Source organism: Drosophila biarmipes, chromosome 3R, assembly GCF_025231255.1.
Source record: "Drosophila biarmipes strain raj3 chromosome 3R, RU_DBia_V1.1, whole genome shotgun sequence".
Taxonomy (NCBI): Eukaryota; Metazoa; Arthropoda; class Insecta; order Diptera; family Drosophilidae; genus Drosophila; species Drosophila biarmipes.
The window spans coordinates 21,839,765-21,863,180 of NC_066616.1; the positions used below are offsets into that span (position 1 = coordinate 21,839,765).

Consider the following 23,416-nt stretch of genomic DNA (forward strand, 5'->3'; position numbering starts at 1 on the left):
TTGTATGCAGTTTTCAGCAATTTAAATGGTTTCGATTTTTCTGGTGAAATATTTACATTTTATAATAGTAGACTGAATTAGAGTATATCATAGTTGGATAACACAAAGTGTGTACTTCTCTCGCTGTTTGTTTGACATATAAAAAGCTGCCATTGCCGCTTTCTAAGCCGAGTGCACACGGCAAACACTTTATGGCTTGTTTATTGTTCAGTCAGAGTCCTTGGAATCAGGCGGAAAATGGGGGGTGGACAGGAAAGCTCTGGAGAGGATCAGGCGACTTTCGTATTTATACGCATTTTCTATGTTAAACCAACAGCCAACCATGAGTAGTTATTTGTGGGCTTTTTATGCTTTTGTTGATTCTTTATATATTTTTTTATGTCAACGGAATTTGTTTATTGTTTATTTTCGCCCCCAACCATAAGCACACATGGCTGCTTTTTGACGGTTCCTAGGCAACACCACTCGGCCAAGTCCTTGGAACTGGAAATCCTTTAAGCCAGGCGTCGAAAATCAAGCGAAAAAACACGCCAGTCAAGCAAAAGTTTTGACCTGCCACTGCAACGCAGATATGCGGAGTTGAAACTCATTAAAAAGAACTTAGACAAGGTCTGAGTGGAAAATAAAACATCAAATCCATTTAAGGCTCTATCGCTGCAACAATGAAAAATTGTTGCCAGCTACGAGTATCTGAGGGTATTGTAGGCGTGTTCCTTACTTGGCCCGAAGTGCCTAGGGCCGTCTAAACTGCGGCAAAAGCCACTCGAAGGCCCGACTTTGGGCCACTCGAGAGTTGCTGCTGTTTGCGGCTCACAAGTCCCACTGTAGTGGCCACAAGAGATGCTGCCAAGATATGATGTTGGACCACGGCGTGGGAAACAATCCCCAGCTTACTGCGCCACTAAACGATCCCAAATCTCCATGTTAAATGCTAAAGGTAGCTGGTAAATTGGTTAAACAATCATTAAAAATATAACATGAACAGGAGCTTGGTTTGGTAAATTCATTAACTAGGTATGCTTTATTGCTATTTGCTCAACAATTTAAATTTAATTACTAAAAAACTAGTATTATAAACATTTTTTTAAATATTTCGCTTGCTTAAATTTTACCACCGTAAACTGTGTTATTAAAGCACAAATTGGATTGAAATGGAAACATTTACACTCCTTTCCCACCTCTTACATCCACCAAACTTTAAGTTTCATCCTGACAGCAACTTAGGCAAAGATTTTGTTTTAGTTATAAAGCGTTTCTCATTACATGAATGGCAAGAGCTAAAAGTTTACAAGATTTCAAGTGTTTCCCCCCACCCAAAAAGCGAAGAAATTGTCGCCGGTCAGGCAGATGTTCTATGTGGAAAATAATAAACTTGCTTGCTAATAAGAAAACTTTGGTAAAACCTTGGGAGCAAACTTCCGAACAAAAGCAGCAAGCACAATTGCCTCAACTAATTTTAGAAAGTATACAGGAAAGTATTATCGATGCTGACAGTTCGGTTCGGCTTTTTTATGAAATGGGCTCAAAAGAAAAAAGAACTGACCTTTGTTAAGAGTGTCAACGCCCACACAATGCCACTCATTAGGGCCCTACTTCATTTGACTATCCATCTCATCTCGGCGACTGGCAAAATGTGTTTTCGCCTCTTTTTCCGTCGACACTGTTTTATTTTTTCTCCTCCGTAGTTTCGGCTGCAATTACGCAGCTGGCAAATATTTACGCAGACAGCAGCCAAAGCTGTTGACAGCTGATGGTCGCCGACGCCTTAATGTCTCCGCTCACAGCAAAAACAAAACGAAAAAAAATAAATAAAAATAATAACTGGAAAATATCAGACAACTGACAAACAGTCCGAGGTGTAAACCCGCCTCGGCGACCCATCACGCTCCTCGGGCGATCATTAATGGCTGATAAAAACCAAGAGACCCCAAACTCAGCCACAACCATATATCATTTTAAACGAAAAAAACTTTTTTGATATTTATGTTTGGGTTTGACAAAGCTAAATGTTGGGCATAAAGTTGGTCATAACTCATTTGCAGGGGGTCAAGTAATGTATTTCAAGGAACGGGGAGAAACAGTTTCCAAAATACATAACAATTTTACAAATATATAAGTCAGGTAAAAGTCCATAAGGGAGTTCATCCACCAATTCACAGAGGTATCCTACATCTAAATCGGTACAAAATTAATCTAGTTATGGAACTTAGCAGTGCAGTTTTGGGCTCCCATACTGAAATCCGTCGGAACAACGAAAAAACTGGACATGATAATAGCTTACAGTTTTGACCCTCTCCGAACCTGGAAATGTTGATGTAGAATATTAGAAAATTCTAACACAGGGTCAAAGAGCTTACCCTCGTCTTAATCGGGATCAAATTACTCAAGTTATGGAACTTAGAACAGCAGTTTTGGGGTCCCATACTGAAATCCATCGGAATTACAAAAAAACTGGACATGAAAATGGGTTAAAATTTTGACCCTCACCAAACATGGAAATTTGAATGTAGGATATTAGAGAATTCGACCACCAATTCATAAAGGTATCCCACGTCTAGATCGGGATAAAATTGCTCCAGTTATGGAACTTAGAAATCCAGTTTTGTACGCCAAATATATTACTATATATTTGCATTGCTATATTGCTATAACTTTGCACTTGAGTGATTTAAAATACAAATCTGTTTTCTCTCCGGTACAACGCCTCGTATGCGTTATGTGACCTTAATCGATAGTTCGCATTCGCGTTTGATTTATGTGAATTATACCTGCAAAGAGAGAAAAAATACGGTAATTAATGAAGTGTTTATTAAGGTGTCGGGGGTTTTTCGAGAGTGCCACGCACTTTGCTAATTAACTAGCTGAACGCTGAAGGTATATCCTTACACAAGTTGTTACCTCAACGTAAACCTTTTAGGCCTTCTAGTTTCTGCCGCTTTGTGCCCATTACGTCAAGCTGCCAAAATGCCAAAACTGTACATTTAGGAGAGTTTTGCAACATTCTTGGCCACCAATCCAAATGATATGCAAATGAAAATTGACCAATTGACCAGATGCCAGATGGCCAGCTCACCGCATTTCCATTTGGCTTGGTTTGGGCATCAAAGATGCAAAACTGCAGATGCGGCTACTTGGCAGCCGGCCTTCTGGACAGGATTAGGCCAAGTGTCCGAGTCTGAGTTGGCAAATGGTAATTGATTCGCTGCTCTCGAAATCTGTCAAACCTGTCCTGCCTGCAGCCTGCCAGCCTGCTCCTCAAATGCCCGCTCGCTTTTGGAACAATTTAATTAAGAATTTTGTGTCTCCTGCCCGCAAGTGTAATAAATTTTTTATATTTTTAAATGAACTTGGCTAAGCGACGCTGGGGAGTATTTAGCTGGAATCCTTTCAGAAGGCTGGGAATCAGAAGATATTTGTTCTTAAAAATCAATAATAGTTTTATAAAAACGTTTTCCAACCTTTATTTAAAGTAGGTTGGTATCTATTTTTTAGAAACTATAATAAAAGTAATTAATAAGAACATTTTTGTTTTTGACCAATATAAATGGTTTTCCTTTGACTCGAAAAATTTTATAAATTTGGTCTAATATTCTTATTAAAATAAATTTATTCATTTTACGTAAACTACCATTTAAATTCCTATTAAAAACAAAGCCGAAAGCAGACAAATCCTCAAGCAAAGTCTCACTTTAAGCAAACAACCCGAAGAGCATTCAATTTTCGTTGGCTTATCCAAAATGCCATCCATATTTAAAGGCCTTCCTTTACCCTTTTGTCAACCTGGGGGAATTTCCCAAGCAGGCGGCCCAGGTGGGCGGCTGATTGTTCGGGTGGGCGTGGCCGTGGCAGGACATTATGAAAAGACGTCACCTGCCTGGGGGACATTTTGCCTGATTGAGTTCCGCTCGCTCCTTTCTGCTTTCTCCTTTCGCCGCCCGGCTGCGAAAGGGGCTTTGCATATTTAATTAAAATTGTAATTGATTTTGTGTTATGCACGAAATTGTGGGCCAAAATGCGTCTGTTTTTAATTTGATGCCCGTGCCCAATGTCCCAGAGTGCCTCATAATTTTTCAGTTTGCTGGCACAGATTTGTTCACCTCTCTGCCTTTGCCGCTCGTCGTTGTGGCTTTCCTAATTTGACTTTAGCAACAGAATTTCATGGCAATCTCAGGTGAGATTGGCCCCGTTGCGGTTGCCTAATGGTGGCCAAAAAGGTAAAAGAAGGGGGTTTTTTGGGCACTCTATAAGTATTACGTCAATGTTTTGCATAGGGAATGTAAATGTATGTAATCGTTTTCCTTCTGCCCAAAAGCTGCAGCTTAGAACCGCTCGCATATTGATTTTGTGAGACTGAGAAATTTAGTTTCATTCTCGGATATTACTCATACGCCACCGAGGCCCTCGCCAAACTGAAAAACTCCTTTTTTTGCAACAGCAGCCAAAGCCTTTCGTTGGTGGAAATCAATTTTCATGTCGCCTGTCAAAAGCAGGTTTTTTCTTTTGTGTTTTTGTTTGCGTGGGAAAAGTCGAGGGCCCGGAGACTCGGAGGTGTGTGTAAAAATAGCAGTCAAGTTGCCCTTTTTCTGCCCATTTTTTTCGGGTTCAACATTTCTGTCGCGTCACGACTTGTGAGTTTTCCACTCGAATCCATTTCCTTTATTAATTATTAAAAGGATAGATTTCGTTTGCCATGCCAAAGTGACACAGAGATGCCCACAGAAACACAAAACTAATTAGTTTTGCCATAATTTCTGCTAATTAAACCATTGAAACCTAATTACGAATTATCTTTCAGCATCTAAGCTCGGCAAATATTTCACACGGAACACACCCATAAGGCAAAACAAGATTTTTGTTGCCATTGACCTTTCCCCAAAAATGCGCAATGATGCATCAAAACACTAAGCTAGGCAAACCAACTAACTAAAATAAAATACAAGATAAATTCGGCACCAACATATTTGTTTATATTTTACAAAACTAGAAGCGAAACAACATTGGCGAAAAAAACCACACACAAAAGCAAACAACATGGGCATTATCAACAGATTTGGGTTTCGGTTTTTCGATATAATAAATTGCAAGCCGGAAAAGAGCAACAACATGTTGATTTTTGGTTGATTTTCAGTAAATTTAGTGGTAAATTGTTTTTTCACCGAAAGTTGACATTGTTTTTCTATCGTGGGTTTACTTTTTATGTTGGCTCATAAGTGCGGGTGTGCCAAATGCGTTTGTAAGTGGATTTAAGAGAGGCTTAACCAACAATCATGAAGGTTATCAAAGATACCAAGAAGTAATCCTTAACCTTTTCATAAGAAGAAATACTAAGGTTGAACATTGAAGAGGTTGTCAAAAGCAAATACAAGATCTAATATCTTGATCGAGAGATTTATAAAACATTCTCTATTTCTGAAACATGATCTTGAAACACATCTGGCTCAACTCGATTATATTAAAAAGCAAGCGATTCGTGAAATTCAATTTCCAAGTGAATCACTGAAAGTAAAAACCAGTAACTCCAATCCCATATAAGTTTATTAAGCCATAAACAAATTCTGCCAACTCCCACACACGGGACAGAAAAAGCTGGAGTGCAATTTTTCGTATTTTTGTTTTTTGCAGGAAATGAAAGTCACTTTATGTATGTACACCGAAAAACCCAACGATGTGAAATAATTTATTTAATGCGACATTATTTTTGCCACCAAATAAAGACAACGCAAACGGCGGCCATAACAATGATAATAATAAGCCCCGGCCATTTACGGCCAGCCTCCTTTTATATAACTCGGCATGCAGACTCAATTGGTCGTCAGTGGTAATGCTTAGATCCGATTCGATTCGATTCGATCCGATACCCTGGGATTTTTCCCCACTATCCACTCCAAACGCAGGAAGAGTTTTTGGCCCCGGGGTTTGGCCACATTTCAAGATCTTCGACTTAATGCCAGGGCAAGAAACAATAACAACCGGGGCAGTTCGCTGCTCCACTCATTTGGTTTTAATTTTGCGCTCGTAAATCGAAATGAAAACGAAACGAAATGGAGAGCTGAGGATTGGGTGAGAGAGCTGAAACCGGTTGAGTCGTGCCCAACGGAGACCCAAAAGCCAAGTCAGGGCAGCAATTCAAGTTGCCAACCTAGTACAGTGGAGCTTTCTTGGGGAGGAAGTACCTTACGTGATTTTACAGACACCTAACACACTACTACTCAGCACCCTTCCATCTAGAAAACAAATTTTACTGTCAAAAAAATATAAAAAAAACTAAATATTTTTTACAATTTAATGATATTGTTAATATTTTTGTTCTAAAAAATAGATATAATAGAATATAAAAACCACTTATTTAATACTTTAAGCACTCGTTAATATTTTTGTTCTAAAAAATAGATATAATAGAATACCAACTTATTTAAAATTTTAAGCACTCGTTAATATTTTTGTTCTAAAAAATAGATATAATAGAATATAAAAACCAACTTTTCTTATTTTATGCTTTTAAAAGATTATTATAAAAAAATGAAAAGACCATATCATAAGAATCATGTTACAACATCGTGTTATACCTGTGATTATAAGACAATTTATAAATTTTCGGATTCCTAAGAACCTTTTTTTTCTAAGGCAATCCGTACTGTAGACCCCATATATAAAGCCTGAACCAGCGACCGGAGATATAGATAAAGATCAGCTCCAGCGCTGTGGCAGACAGCCAGCAGCGGCAACAACAACAGCGGCGGACACGTTTTGTGGCACAGCCGGTAAAACAAAAACAAAGCAAAAGTCTCAGCGGCAGCAGAAATAACACAAAAAAAAGGTAAAAAAGAAGGAAAAAGTAGAAGTAGACTGCCAGCAAAAGCTGAAACCAGAAACCTGAAATTGTAACGCAATCAATGCGAAAAGGGGGCGGCGCCACGCCCCCGTCGCCCAGTCGTGCTGAAAATGAAAATCAACACAGCTGGCCGTCTGAAGGTACACAGGAAAAAATTCCAGTTATTTGATTACTTTGTTTTAATAGTTTTAAATACACCTTTGACCTTGTTTAAGGAAAATATTAAATAATTTTCTTCTGTGCAGTAGCTGGCGGAAAAGGGGGCTAGGAAAGAGGTTCGTTTGGGGTTAGTTGGGGCCAGCAGTCAGTTATAAGTTGCAGCGGGTTTTCGCTCTTTTTATTTTACCCAGTTTTTCCGCGCCGTTTTGTTTTTTGTTAGATTACCACACGCAATCGGCGGATGACATTTTATTCACACTTTCACAGGGAGGGGTGAGAAAAGTGCGAAAGGGGTTGGATGGTGTTATGTGGAGGAGGGGCGTTGAATCGGGATGCAACTGTCGATATGTCGGAAGTTGTCAAAGCTCGAAAAAGCGACATCGGCGACACTTAATTTCGTTTGAAAGCGAATAGTAGTGTTATGCAGGAAGGGGCTTTGTGAAGAAAGATATATACGAGTATATATCTTGTATTGAAGATGGGGTTAAAGGAAATCTAAAGGTCCTCTATTCAAATTAAAATTTTGTTCGAAAGGTTATTCTAATGTGTTTAAATATAATTTAAAATTCACTATTAAGTTCACCATAACTATAAATTTGTATATTCCTATAATATGACGCAAATCATTTACTTCACTAATTTTCAGCTGCATGTTTAATGATATTGTTATTACGCCCTAAGGGCAATGCAATTATTGTTACTTTCCTAGCGTTGGATATTCCTCCCTAATTGGTTTCATGAGAATTCAAGGCTTATAATATTAACAGAGATCTCGTTAAGAAATAGTTTGCTTTGGCATGGCATGGCTTTTAAAATATCAATATATTGTTAGTATAATTAATACAGAAACTTTTCGGTTAACAACATTTTAAGAACAAATGCAAATGTTTCAAAATCTTTATATTTTATATTCAAAAGTATGCTTATTTTTCTTTTTACCTTAGTCACTCGTCAACATGGAAGAAAATTAAACTTACTTGGAAATTTTCCATTTTCAGCTGGAGTTTAAATTTTCAAGATCATTTAATTTGCTCATAAAAAGGCAACTTCAAAAGCGAATATTTCGTGAAAACTCACTTTTCTCTCGCTCCCATTTGAGAACCCACTTTCAAAACAACGAAAAACGTATTAAAAGCCAACGGAAAATGGGATTCGACTTGGCAAAAGGAGCCACGCCGAAAATATAAAGGCAAACAGGCGGCATTGCCCACTTTTGGAGCCACTTTGTGTACGTGTGTTTCGAGTGCTCGTGTGTTTTTCACGCTAGGCCGAGTTTTTTGGCAATTTTTTGTTTTTTTTTTTTTGCAGACCCAACTGCTTTGTTTTGTTTTTTCGCTTGCCATTTACCAATTTCTTTGTATATGGCCGCAACACGTGTTTTCATTTCAATACACACGCAATGGGGGAGGCGGGGAAAACCGGTGGGTGGAAATGGGGAAGTTTTATGTCTATGTTAATGAAATGGTAATGGGCCTTTGCCCCATCGGGGGGCTCTCTTCCCAGGCTCCAGATAAATAAAGCCACATCCACCGGACGATTGTCATTGCTTTCCAAACTGACCAACCGGCCAGCCGAAGGTCGTTGACTGCCGGAGCCCAGAATTGTTTACAGATGCAGACGGGGATCTCAGAGTCTCGGTCTCAGGTCCCAAAATAAACGCCTCTATCGCCGGCGAGGCATCAAATTTTGATTACCACTGGGTAACATTAATCTCTTCCGCAGAAAGAAGCTAGCTGGTCGGAAATTACGCAAATAAATAAAACTTGAGTGGAATCTACGATTGCCAGGAAGGTTTTCTGGTGTCGCATTCAAGAAGTACACAATGAATTTGCAGAGTTGGTTCATTGGATTCGCGGGGTTCGGTATCTATGTTTAAGAATCATTTTAGATTTTGGGTTTTTGGTTACAGGTTTCTATGTCAAAGCATTTTCATTGCAGATCCTCTACTAAATTTATAAATTTAAGAATTTTTTTATTAGGTTTTAGTTCTTGGCAGACAAAATCAATGGATTGTTTAAGATTTCTTTCTTTTCATTTTCACATTTACTTTTTTTTCAAATTCCTTCAATAAAATTTCCTCTTCCCCTTAAGTTTTGAACTTCAATAACTACTTAAAGGCATAATCTATCCGCCAATTATAAATACCACAAGCCCGTACTGACCAAGTAGTGCATTCAAGTCGATTACAGCTCGCTTTTCACTTTCACATGAAAAGCCTGGGCTTCGGACAACAAAAACAAGTTATTTGCCGGCAGTCTCAACACGAGGCTAAATTATGTGGCAATTATGTGAAAGTGAAACCATTGTTGGATGTTGCAAGTGAAGTGCTTTGCGATAAACAGTTTAATTGGTTTCAATCAAATTTGAACAGACTGCCGAGAGGTCATCAACTGCTTTCGAGATAAATAATATGCTGAGTAACATTTTGATTATAAATATTAGCATATTGGCCATAGCATTCCAGCACCTGCTGCAGAACATTCAAAGGCCTGCCAACTCTGAATTGGACCCGAACTAATTGCATTTAGCATTTGCCATTTGCCATTGCCCATTGACATCTTTTGGCCAGTTGTCAGCTGGCCATCGATTTGCGTTCTCCTCGCGCCATTTTACAAGTTTGATTTTAGGCAATATTCATTCCGTTTTGCCAATGGGGCAAGCGTGCTATAAAATGTATTTCGCACTCGTTGGGTGAGAGGCCTGCAGGTCTCATAAATCCAAATGCGTTCAGGCGAAACAAATAAGACGCAATCCGTAGAAGCGTAGAAAAAGATACAACAAAAATACAGCAGTCCGTTAAAGCCAAGTAAAGCATTCGGTCTGGGTCTGATTTTTTTCTTTAGACCAAGTTCTTTGTTTTCGATTTTTTTTTACGAAGTGTGTGCTTTGATTTTGAAGGGAAACTGAAAACTGGTTTCCACTGCTCTACTCTTTCTGCATTATTTCGGCTTAATAGACCGGGGGCAGGGTGGAGATTTGCTAAGCAGATTTCTTCTATTTTTGAGCTCTTCTGTGTATCTGTATCTGAAGCTGACACAGTTGAGTGGCGGCGATTGCATAATGGCCGAAAAGAAGATTTCAATTATGATTAGGCCATGGTTAAGTGACTCGATTGAATTCCCACGAAACCGCAAAAGATTCGGTGAATGTTCTCCAATTTTGATGGATGTTCAAAGTGTCTTTCGATTGGCTCTCTATCATTTGTTATGGCAGAACAGTCAACTTAATGGTTCGGCTATAGAGAATGCTGTTTAATAAAGCTAAAAATGTGAGGATTAATTTGACAAATCTCCATCGGTTAATTGGATTTCAGTTCAATAAAAAAGAAGGTATTTTAACTATTTTGACATTTCATTATGAATAACAAATGAATACACAGCTTTAATAAATTGTTAATATATGTATTAAATCAAACCAAACACCTGAATTTCCCACACACATTTTCAATGTCAATTCGATTGAATTTACATAAAAGCCTTGGAGAAAAACATGGCCAAATAAGATACACATCTAACAGATACTGATAAGCAGACATCTCTGCACGTATTTCTTTTTCTTAAACTGCTGCCGGAAATTCAGCAAAAACAACGCGCGAATAAACCACTAGCAGAAGCCCCGGGTTTGTCACTTATTTATGCATCCGGTCGCCAGAAAAATATATACACAAGAAATACAAAAAAAAAAGAAAAACATATGATGTATACCGGCTATGACAAGATAATATGGCTGAGCTGTGATTTTCTCAGCATGAGCTGCATGAAAGTTTCGCGGGAATGTCAAAGTTAAAGTGAATATTACAAAAATATTTGCTCACAAATTGCGCTGAAGCCAAAAAAGTTAAACGCGGATATTATTTGCTTTGCGAGAGTGATGAGTATTTGTACAATATTATGTGAGATCTAAAGAAGTCCTTAAAAAAGTTCAACGCGAAAGGTTCAACTTTGCATAAAAACTTTTCTGCACAGAAGGAAATGTATATTTTATTTGGTATGCAAATCGCATTAATCGCTCTCTCTCTAGAACGCCTTGATTAAACCATTTCTTGGTACTTTTCCCAGTATTTTCCAGACATAATTATCTGGGAATTCTCCCACAAAGACAGTCATTATGAACCGCAAAAAGGTGGAAAGCGAACGGAATATTTTCCAGCTGTCATGCAAATCGACACGACAAGCGGGCGGGCAAAAGTTGATCTATCTGGCAGATACATTTCCCATATTGGCTTACAGGATCTGGCGTTTCTGTGGGCTTTTGGGCATTGCATGTTTCACAATTTTACGGCTGTTTAGATACTCAAATTGTGCAAAAATGCTGCACAATGGCAAGTGGCTGACTTTCCGTTCTGGTCTGCATATCTGTTTGCCCAAGCGAAATTGAGTTCGTCTTTGCTAGTTCTAATGGCATGAGAATGGACACTCTCCTCCTTTCGGGTTCGTGATATTTGATTACAAATTATCTATGAAATGGAGGAAAAATACGGCTCAATTCTTCGGCGGTTTGGCTTGAGTTCATTGCATTTGACATGCCAACAAGCCAAGCTCTTTTGTGTGGCCTAAAAAATAACGAGAAAAGCCAACTTTTGGCTTGCTAAATTCTATCTGCAAAACGCTTTGCATTGCCGCAGTACAGAATCTTTTATTTTGTTTGATTATTTTCTGTCATGACTAGAGTTGCTTATAAACTTGATAAACAAAATAAACTACAGTTCGATTTATAAGAAATGCAAGTCGCATAAATCTATAATTTATACTTTCTGAATTCTAAGGCTTGGCCCTCTCGCATTTTGTTATTTCCCCACCAAAATATTTCAACTTTAATCTGCCACCAACAAATCAAAACCTTTTCCATCTTGATCCATTTTCGGCAAACATTTTTCTTCCCCCGTCGATGTCAATTCCCAAATCGAAAGCGAACAAACTGAAATGAAATTTATCATCATCAAAATAATTGCACACAGGCGGCTAGCATCAAAGAGCGAAAAAAAAGAAGAAATATTTCAGGGCGCAGCAGCCTTCGATGTGTACAGAAAAAAGGTTATTTACAAAAACTATATACGTTTATGACAAAATAAATTGCCATAAAATTTGTGGCTATTGCAGAACCATTTTGCACAGCTTTTAGTACGATCAACGCGAAAGCCAAAACAGAGATCCAAACAAAACGAAAGCCAAAATGTATATATAATGTATATATCAGAAGGTGTAGGTGACAAATCGCATTGGCACCAATAAGCTAAATAGAAATGGAAAATTATGTTGCAAAAGTGAAAAAAAAATCAAATTTGAAATTTAAATATGCATCGTAAATAATGTTCAGGGTTCGATAAGGGGGAAAAATAAGTAGAATAGATTTCTACCCATAGTCGTTCCCATTCTCCGTGACAACCGCAGCGGCGGTGGCATATGTGTAAAGATAAAACCTCAAGAACCGGTCTTGAAAATTGAGCCATTTAAAGCGTAATTATAGGTTTTCTCCTGCGAGTCTAGAATCGAATGGAATCGAATGGAATCGAATCGAATCCCAATGTATTCGAGCCCGCGCACAAACGGGGTCAAAGTATTGCAGCAAATGCCTAGCGAAGCACACCCAGATGCCATAATAATGCCCCCCATCCAATCGCCCCCACAGACGTCTCAGAAATGCCAATCAATTGATTTCATTGTCTTCAATTTATAACCTATAGATAATATAAATTCCTCCAGCCAGCCAGAAAGCAGCAGCAGCAGCAGCAGCCGTCGAACCCGCTTATGATAAATTTATATATATATACGATATAGTATATATCTCTTGCAGTACGTATAAACTTGAAATATATTTGTGCGCACTAATGTAACCGATAGATACGCATGCCAATAATCAGATACTGTCAAAGCACATACATCAAACTCAGATATACTCGTGCATATCTATACGGTTCGTGTTTGGTGTGCGCGATTGCTCTTGACATTAATTATTTGGAATTGTTTTGTCACAGTTACCATTTCAATGTAGCAGGAAGTACAGAAGCCATGGGTTTCACTGGGGAATAGTTCTTCACTGTGGGACGTGTATCTTTCAGATGCAAATTGCTGGCGAATGTCATGCATAAATCTATATATAAAACGAACAAACAATTTAAATTCTAAAAAGTATGATTTTATGTAAGAAGCGCCTTGAACTTATCTCACCATTTATAATTAATTAAATTAATAGGCGTTATCGCATTTTTTGGAATGAAATAGGGACCTTAGCTGGTATTTTCCTAGCGGTCATCCATAGAATAGCATATTTTATTATAAGATAGATGGCCTTATCAAGGCTCCTTGGAGCGAAAAAACATTCTCTATTCAATGCGATAAACTTGTTACCACCCCGGGAAAAAACTTCATCCAAACTTGAGTTTTATCAGAAAGATTTTTATAGCCGTTGCCCGGCTACTGGCAGCTAATTTTAAGTAATTGTTCGCTGTAACCTCCAACCAGGCCAACAAAGGCGAGGGAAAGCACACGCCCCCACAAGAGACTCGAGTTGAGTCGACTCGAGAGACTTGGGAGCTTGGTCGCACTTTAATTGGCATATCAGGCCATGGGTAGCAAACAATTTTGTACTTTTTATAACCATTTTGTTAGGCCAACTTGCGGCCAAGCCAGGCCAGGCCAGCCAGTCAGCTTTCTTGCTGCCCAACAATGAACTCCCCGAGCGAAAAATTTACAACAATTGTAGTTGGGGAGGTTAATGAACTAAATGCGCAATGGGCCAAACTTATTTACCAGCCAACAGGCTACCAAGTCGGCCAAAACACAAAAGACTGCGAGCAGCAAAAAAAAATACTCCTAATGAGACGCTCATTACTCGTTTCTTGAGAGTTATGCGGGGGGACGTAGATATCTATATATACATGGGGCCAGAAGATTGATAGAAAATCGGGGTGTAGCGGAAGGTATGATGGCTTTATTTAGTTTGGCGTGGGCTTAATATTTTTTTATGGGCCCAATTTAATTTGCCCCGCCATTCGTTCCACTCTGTAACATTCTAATTGACACGTTAATGGAAAAGTTTGATTGTAAGATGGGAAAAGTCTCACTTTCTTTTTGCCAAAACTAATATTACACACGACCAGAGACAACATAAATGCCAACATTTCATACATAAAAATTCTTGTTCAATTGGTTCTGGCACGTCACAAATAAAAGCAAAAATTGTAAATATCTTGTCGCTAAATTCGGTTTTACAAAATGCCTCAAAAACATTTAACAAAATTGACAGCGACACGCGGTCCTAAAAATGTTCTGAGATTGACCCAGTTGGAAGCAGAATTATATCTTTGAGAGGGCGATTGGAAAAGGAAATTGATTGTAATTGATTAAGAAAATGTGGGACAAGTCTTTGGGTGTAATTGCAATATGTTCTAGTTTTTTCATTATTAATTAATCTGAGGTGAGTTAAGGTGAGTCATGCTATTTGATCTCAGGGATTACAAATAGCCACGTGATCTGTAAGATTTTCCATCTTTTAAAATAAATCAATATTTTTCTCTTTATAAAATCTGGAATTCTTTTGCATAATGTCATATTTAAATTCATTTCGTTTTCACTCGGTGCCGTCTTCTTCGCTCGGTGCTAAAAAATCTTGAGAATGTCATGCTTGGAATTTTGTGAAATGTTTCATTTCAAAGGGAGAGGCGCCCTTCGTTTGTGCATAATTTAATGCGGCCCTGCACTTGAGAAAATGCAATTTTCCCCCATTCGCATGGCAAATAACAAACGAAACGAAAGAGTTTTTCTCCGCATATACGTTCTATATCCAAGTACATATTTGTGCACATTTGTACATAAGCTGGCTGCTTCCTGCACATAAAACGAATCTACATATAAACCTCGTGGAGGAGCATTTGTACTTGTATAAAAGAAATTGAGTGTGGACTTGTGGTGCATTAGTGGAGAAATGTATGTGCAATTGCTGGGGGAAATGCAAAATAAGTAAACAAAAACAAATAAATCAGTTTGCCAGAATGTCAGCCAACTAATAATATCATTCGATACGAAGGTTGAGTAAAAATCAAATCAACTTCTTTGTGCATGAGTAAACAAATACATTTTCCCCAGCGACTTCATTCAACTTGCAGTTTGAAAATATTGCGCGGAGTACAAAAAGTAAGGTAAGACGTCCTTTCTAACATGAGTTCACTATGCTGCGTACATGAAATTCAGCCATTAAATCACATGCAACTCATTAGATATTAAAATGTTGATAACGCAAACAAACAGTATATCGTTATGCGGCTTAAAATTCTAATGGAAAAGCTACCCAAAACACACACTATCTATGTGTATATCTGAATCTGTAATCTTGGGCAAAATATTTGCGCGCTATTCGGTTCGAGAGCTTTCAACTTTGGAGCAGTGCGATGATGGCGTTTCAATTAAAGTGCAAAAACACACGCAGTTTGAATCCGAGCTGCGTTTTCCCATCCTTCGGTTTTGCAATTCGTGCAAATAATTGAAATACGCCTACATCGTGGAAAACTCGGATGTCGGAGGGGTTTAAAAATGCTCAAAAGTTGCCGACTGCATAGGGGAAAATTGCATGCCGGCAGCTTGACAGTAAAAGCAGACTTGGCAACTTTTACAATTTTATCTACTGCAAAAAAAAAAACGGACTAAAAAAAATCATATGTGCATTCATTCACTCAGCACTATTCATCCACAATTTTATGTGGAATCCCAGATGCTGGCAAATGCATCTGCATATTTCAAGTTGCATATAATGATATTCAGTGAATTCCAACTTTATTTTACATTTTTACAACACTTCAATAATGAGTTTAGCTTCTCAGTCAAATATTTAATATCAAAATGGAGGCAACTTTTTTGGCATCTCTTGGAGTAAATCCAAACCATCAATATCAAGAAGTAGTTACAAAAGATATTTTTAAATTTTGAGATTAATTTTTAAACTGACAATTAATAATGATTTAAAATATTGAATACATTTTTTCAAAATTAATCTATATATAAAGATTTTATGAAATAATGTTTTCATTTTTTTCTCTGCATATAATTCTAAATCGAATATATGTGGCGTAGAAGTCAAGGAACTTTAAGCTGCTTTTTACCCAACTTTTACCCGCACATTTTTCGCTGTCTATGTTTTCTTATTTTCATTTCGGCTTGTCATGCTCAATCTAAATGAGAGATGAGTTGTCCATTTGTCCGTTTTCTGGCTGGTCAATTTGTTGCGGCCATTCAAAAGGCGAACATGTGAGAACAATTGAATCGAGACTTACAGTTATAACTGCCAACGCAGTGCGTGTGGGTAGATAAATTACGATGGTCGGATAATGAGTTTGTTGGATACGTTCGGAGAAACCCGGCAGATACTCACGAAAAGTTAGAAATTAGCACAAAACATGGCTTGGCAAATAAAGCTAATAAATACAAATTTGTAATGATTAAAAAAGAATTATAAATAATTTTTTTTATTTAAGAATAACTAAATAAAATACAAAAATATTCTTTCGGAATAAAACTCACATCTCAGTTTCAAAAGTAAGTTTATTTGGCTTAAAAGTTACAAATGATATGAAAAACAATTTAAAGGTCATGCTCAACATTTCCCAAGGCCATTAAAAAGACAAATAATATCCAGAGAAACCGAAAAGAGAACTGGGATTGGAAAATTCCCAGCCCAAGAAACCCGCCAGATTTAATCAGCTTAAGTAAGTACCCGGAGAGTGGGGTTCGGATACGCAGTTGAATAAATCTCTCATGTGGGTGGTGTGCCACTATCGTCAATGGTGGAGCTGTTTCGGTAGTGCTACCTTAATAAGAACAGCCGTTGTAGCTGTCAGTCAAACGCCCCGACACAAATCTCTCGGCGAAGTCTTATGAATAATCACTCGGCGGCAGTGTAAAAACTTGGCAAAAGTGCGAGTGTACAAAATAAAACGAAACCAGAAAAGAAAAATATATTTCAAATGCGCAGGCAAAAAAAAAGGGTAAACCAAACAAAATGTGAGGAAAAGTGTCTTTTAGGCAACATCTTAATAGTGCTGCGAAATTGAGGGAAGAAAGCGTGAAAGGTTGGGGATATGGGAAATAATGCTCACATGCCTGCCGCGAAAGATTGGGATTTTTAATTTCAAATTCATTTGGATTATACCTTTGCACACCGAAAAATAAAAGTGCGGCATTAAAGTGTGATACCTCAGCTGAGCACTTAACTCGGTTCTAACGAGTGGGAAGAAGGAAGGTCGACCGAGTCACCCGCCGACCACGTATGCCAGCTTATTGCGAGATAAAGATACAAGTTACAAGGGGGACTCGGAGGGGTTCGCCTCGATTAATATGCAAGCAGTGCAGCAAATAAAATAAATATAATTGCTGTCTGATTCTTATTTACCAGACTGTCTGTTGCATGAAAAGCAAATAAAATGATCGACTTGGGGGTTTAACTAATTAAGGCGGAACTTGAGCGTGGCTTAACTTCAATGTCAACGGACAAAGTGTTCTGGAAGTATTAAATTGACATTTAATACTAATTTATTTTTTTATATTTTTAAAAAGACATTACAGTGATTTTCTAGTTATGCATCCCACTGTCAGGCCCTTAGCTGTCTATAATTCACAGCCATTTGCGTGGCAAACTATGCGTAAGAGGCCCAAAATAATTAAGTTAACAATTTGGCTAATTGCGCTTGCACTAAATGCAGTTAAACCAACGCACAATTAAACCACAAGAACGAGAAGACGAGAGCCAAGAATTTGTGTATATTTTTCAATGCCTCATATTACAGTGGGCCCCCGAGTGCGGGGAAAACTATTTGCCTCCTCAAAGAAAAAGTAAAACGTGGTCTAAGATGAGTGGAGGAGGAGATCGGGTTCTAGTTTTCCCGGGTCCGCTGCCATTTGTTTTTCCTGTCAGTGTGTCAAACCGAAAATGTGGCGACGATGTCTGTTTATTTAGCACGTTCTTTGGCTTCTCGTCTCCCTCAGATTTCATCTGGTGCAAGTTCAGTCAGTCAGCCAGCCAAGTTCTTCTCCTCGACTTTTTCCCAGCAGCATATTCTTTTTGTACAAGTATTTATAAACGAATCTTGCCTTTGCTGTCATTTATTACTGTCACTTTAAATCCAATCAACGCTTTGTCTATGCTCCGGCCATCGATGAGCGATTTTGGTGGCTTTTCTGTTTTTCCCTTCAATTTTTGGCTCTACTTTTGCTCCTTTGTCAAGTGTCATGGTGATAATTTTAAATTTCATAATCTATTTTGGCAGGTTTGGCGGACAAAAATAGCTAGTTGTTCTGGCAAGTAATTGAATCTTGAACAATGTACTAGATCTTTAATAATTTCCTCTACTTGTCTTATGTAATAGAACCACTTAACGTTTGAAAATTTAAGAGCATCCCCAGAAATAATTTTATAAGAAAATCTAGACAACGTGTTACTTTTCTTTTGTATACCCGAAATCAATTGTTATAGGTTATTTATAAGCCCCACATGTCTTTCAAGAAGAGCAATGTTTGGCACATGCCAAGAGCAAAAATTATGGTTTTAAATAAAATGCTAATTGGTAAAGCAAGCTCTGGGAATGCGAATAACAAAAACTTTAAACTCTTAATTGCCTGGCGCCAGACGATCGTTTTTTAATATTAAAAGTAAAGCAACTCCCCATGACGTTGACGAACTTGATTGTCGTTTTTTGTTGCTGGTCTGAATATTTCGCTTCTGGCACAAAGGTCCCCTTAATACGGTTTACTCTCACTTTTGTGTCACGAAATGGTTCATTAAAAACGTCACTTAGGGCAAAAACAGGGCATTAATAATCCCGCCGAAGCCTACAATCATTTATTACCGGGCTCAGGAAAATTACGAAAAAATACAAATTTACAAAACTTGACAATGACTCATAATGGAAAAATATTATAAACACTCTGGGCTGGAGGACAATTCATTAATTATAATTTTATGGAGGACTTTGATAAAAGGGAAGTAATAAAACGGATAAGCATTGTGTAATGATTTTTATGAAAACAAAAATATCTTAAGCTGCAAAAATTATTTTACATTTACAGAACTTATTTTCTTTTATCATAATCACAATGCAGCTTCAGAAAACTCCTTTGATGTGCCTATAAAACACCTTGTTCCCACGGTATCTTGACCAGCGCCACTCAAGATGAATATTAATAAGACAACTCGCAACGAAAACATCGCCTTCAATCTCATATAATAAATGAATGCAATTTACGGACAGCAACTTAGTAAAATTATAGGTTGGAAAATGCCCGCGACTCAAAACTGCGGCTGAGTGCCTGATGAAAAATTTAAAAACAAGCAAAGAGCAAAACAATTTTCATAAATATGCCACTGAGGCTAAAGTTGGGCGAAAGCTGTGAGAAAAAAAATAAAGAGAGTAAAAACCTCAAAAGCGCATTAACGCCTTTAATGGCCTTGAAACGCGAAGAGTTCTTACTTTTTTAAGGGGGTGGTGGGTTGTAGGTGCACTTAGAAAAAATATTATTGACTTAAGAACTTTTGATAAATAAAAGGTTCCTTAAGTAAAAGAGTTTCTATAAGATAGTTTGGATTTATATTGATAATAAATATTTATAATCTGAAACAACCCACAGAAAAATATAATATATCTTCTTAAGAAAGCAATAAATTCCCAGAAATATTTATTATTTATTTTTAATAAGACTATTTTTAAAGCGTCTGCCTAAAGCTTTTTAAGTACCAAAAACTGTCCAGTAATATTTTTCTTATTTTTGTAAACTCTTTTTTCCAAACTTTTTATATCTTTTAAATTTGGATTATTTTTCCCAAAGTGCTTGAGGAAAGTGGAAAACTCACCTTAGATTTGGGACAGCCGCCGCTGCTGCCGCCGCTGCCTGCAGAGGCGGGGGCACGTTGTACGGAAAGGGCAACTTGGCCGCAACCGCCGGATTCTCGAACAGCATTCTCGCACTGTTTTGGGGGTGGTGCTGAGCCTGGTGGTGCTGAATCTGTAGGTGGGTGCTGCCGCTGAGGGGGTTGATGTCGACGGTGCTGCCCGTTTCGGGAACGGTATCGGCGATGGTGTTTATGTTGAAAGCGGAGTTTCCAAAGCAGTAAATTTTGCTGGCTTTTCGCTTATCCCAAGAAGCACACGCTGAGAAAATCACTTTAATGCGCTTGCACCCAGATACTTTTGTTTTCGCTCGGTTTTGTTACAAATTTTCTTGCACTTTCTAGTTGACTTTCTTCAACTGGTTTGATAACGATTTTGTATTTAATAACCGCACTGATATATCTTTGTTTTTTATGTAATACTCATTTTTATAACACCAAGATTTGCTGGCAACGTTTTAGATTTTCTAGAAGAAAAATATAAGTTTATTAGAATTGGGTAAAACTTTGAGGGTATCTTAAATATTTAATATTAAGGTCAAGATACTGTTTTAGTTTAATTTATGAAACACTTTTTAAGTTATTTTTGATAAATATACTTTGGAACGTATAGTCATCCTGTCTTTGGAATTATTTATATATAATTCATCAAAGTTAATTTTTTTTTGAGGTTTTCGTAGTCACTGTTATAAAAATTAAGCTTTAAAAAAAACAAACGATTTTCCATTTCCCATGACTTTGTTTTTATTACAGCATTATTTTCAGCGCTTTCCCCGCTCTTCTTTCTTTTTTCCCGAATTTCTTTGTTTTTGTCTTCATGCTTTTACTTTCGTTATTTGGCATTCGCTTTTGCCTTTTGCTTCTTGCCTTTTCAATGCTGAATTCTGAATTCTCTTTTGCCATTGCCGGCTTTTTCAACACATACACACAGGCCAGCTCACATAGATACACTCACACACGTGCGTGCCGCTCTCAAAATGGTGATAAAATATTGTTGTTCTTGCCGTTGCGGCTTGATAAAATTTCACACACGGCTTTTAATTAAAAACACTTGAGTCTCGGCCCGTTTGCATAGTTTTTTTTATAGTTCGGTGCCGGTTTTTGTATTAATTTTTCATAAATTAAATCGATTTGCTTGAACAAAAACACATGCACACGCATACATAAACATAAATTCACGACACAACAACAAATTTCTGCGACGTCATTGAATTCGCCGCATAAGAATATGCGAAAATGTGAAAAAGAAATAAAAGATACACTAAAGAAGCGTCCCCCAAAAAAACGACGAAAATGTCTTCAGGTTGAGTCACTTACACACACACTCACACCAGTACGTAATACACACTCACACTTTTGCAAGTAAACGACGCGTGACGAAAATTACACGGGAACGCTCGCAAAGTATCTACGAAATTCGACAATCCGTCCGATGCGAACAAGGAATTTTTTTCAACTAACGGTGAAGGAGCGGCTGCGAAAAGTTGAAGGCGAGCTCAGTGGATTTCGCCGCAAACTGCGCTGAAGCTCTCGCTCTCTGGAGCCGTGTCTCTCTCTCTCCCTCTCTCCGTGAGGCTTACTAGCGCTCGCTCGCTCTGCAGGACTTGAAAAAATAAGATGGAATAAAAAAAGCTTGGATTGGATGCAACATGCGGCTGAGTCAGTTAATGACGTACCACTCTCTGCCCCCCCCCCCCCTTCTGCCACCCCTTTTGTATCACTTTTATCACGCTGCCCCTTTTCCCCAACCCATAATCATTTCCGATGTGCAGTTCCATGCAGTTTCCCCAGACAATAGGCCTATATAGCCATATAGTCGCATATAGCCAGCAGACTGAGTCGCCAGCTTTCTATTTATAAATTATTTTAAACAAAAGAGAACAAAAAACACTATTTACAAGAAATTAAGTGTATTGACTTTGTGACTTATTTGCGAGCAAATAAAGTAAGAACCCCAGCTTAGATGCAGTTTTAAATAATATATCTTTTATCATTATCATAAATTTGTAAACTTTGAAGTCGACGCAAATTTTATATAATTCATAAGATTCCAAAATATTTTCATTAAAAATCTCGAAGCATATTCGTAGGTTACAAAATTGGAGCAATGACTGTACTCGACGTTCTGTGTTTATCTTATTCTGTTTGCTCAGCTCGTATTTCTTTTAAAGCTCAGCTCGCAGCTGACGCATTTTGTTGATTTTGATTGCTTAAAGCCGAGAAACAAAGAGTAATTGTTTAACTCAGTTGAAGGGAAGGATTGCCAGCTATTTCGTCTTGATTTATGAGAAATTTACAAATCAAATTTATTTCGGTTGCAAGTGTCGAGTAATCTTAATTAATTTAATTGTCACATTTGAATTTGACCTGAGTTCTTTTAACTCTAGCTTTGAGTTATGGAATTATTTCAAATAAAAAAGTATGGTTTTAGGATAGGCGCTTTCTTTTATGCAGATTATCGCCCATTCCCTGGCCGTTTTCATTCACATAACGATTCGAAGGGAACTTCAACTGACGTCTGCCTGATACTATAAAATTACCCACGTCAACAGTTCCTAGAACAAGTTTTGAATTTCTTCAAGTGCTTCGTCGCCTCCCATTTCTTATCGTAAACAACCCGTTGGGGAACATACAAAACCGAAACACAAAATTGTAATTGATAAAAGCCAGCCAGTCACCGACAAAAATCACAATAAACATTAACCACAGCCTTTTTTCAGCTTTGGATATCGAAAGTGGTTCTGCCATGCGGTTTTTGTAATATTGTATGGTTTCCCAAGATCGCACTTGAGTTGAATTTTTGTTCCAGTTTAATTGGATGTTGTATCAACTTATTAGCAGTTCACTTATTTAATTACACATCTTGTATTTTGACATATTGCTGGGCTTCTTATCGACCCAAAAGTTCATTGTTTTATATATTTGATTGCACATTTAATTTATATCTTTAGCTTGATTATTAGTTTCGCAGTCATCGCAAATCAAATTCGCTTTTTGTTTTTAGGTTCATTAGTTAAACATATCATTAGTTAATAAACCATGAAAGTTGATATTATATTTAATGATAAATTTTGTTTATAATCTTAATAGCCATGAAATACATATTTTATTCGCTCGCTCAAGTCATTGATTTGAATACAGCTTGATGGGTTTTGCATGCATGTGTCGGGAGATTTCGGATCGTATTTTTAATTAATTTGCATGCACTCGCATCCGTTTTATGGATGCGGTTTGTTCATTTAGCTTAACAATTTAACACGTAATTTAATTTAGTCATGCAACAATATATGCCAGAAACAGATTTTCTAATCATTTAGCTGGGGGTTACAAATGGGAATTACTTTCAATGCGCGGCAAACAAAATTCGGGCTCTGTTTGTTTGTTTATCTTCCATTAGCCGAGTTCGGTTTTTCGGTTTCGATTTTGGGCCTAGTCGAGATTCTAGTCAAGACCTGGCTTTATCTGCATGCACAAACGGAAATCAACGACAAAAACGACGACGACACGATGACAACGAATCCACGAATCGCTCCGCTTTGAATCAACTGGCTGTTG

At 37.7% G+C, this 23,416-nt stretch overlaps 1 protein-coding gene across 6 annotated transcripts in view; it reads right to left on the reverse strand.

Annotated features, from left to right (window-relative positions):
* LOC108026139 (poly(U)-binding-splicing factor PUF60-B) overlaps positions 1-23,416 on the reverse strand; it is a 99,792-nt gene extending 76,376 nt beyond the window's left edge. For 4 of the 6 annotated variants that reach the window (XM_017096868.3, XM_044095561.2, XM_017096867.3 and 1 more), the window contains exons 1-2: positions 23,203-23,416; positions 19,826-20,328 (exon numbers count right to left, since the gene is read on the reverse strand). In XM_017096868.3, the coding sequence (XP_016952357.1) occupies positions 19,826-19,932 (107 nt within the window). In that variant the 5' untranslated portion in view covers positions 19,933-20,328; positions 23,203-23,416. Of the gene's footprint in view, positions 1-19,825; positions 20,329-21,178; positions 21,334-23,202 lie in introns of those variants that run through there. The other 2 variants (XM_017096865.3, XM_050888886.1) reach the window with 2 other exon arrangements.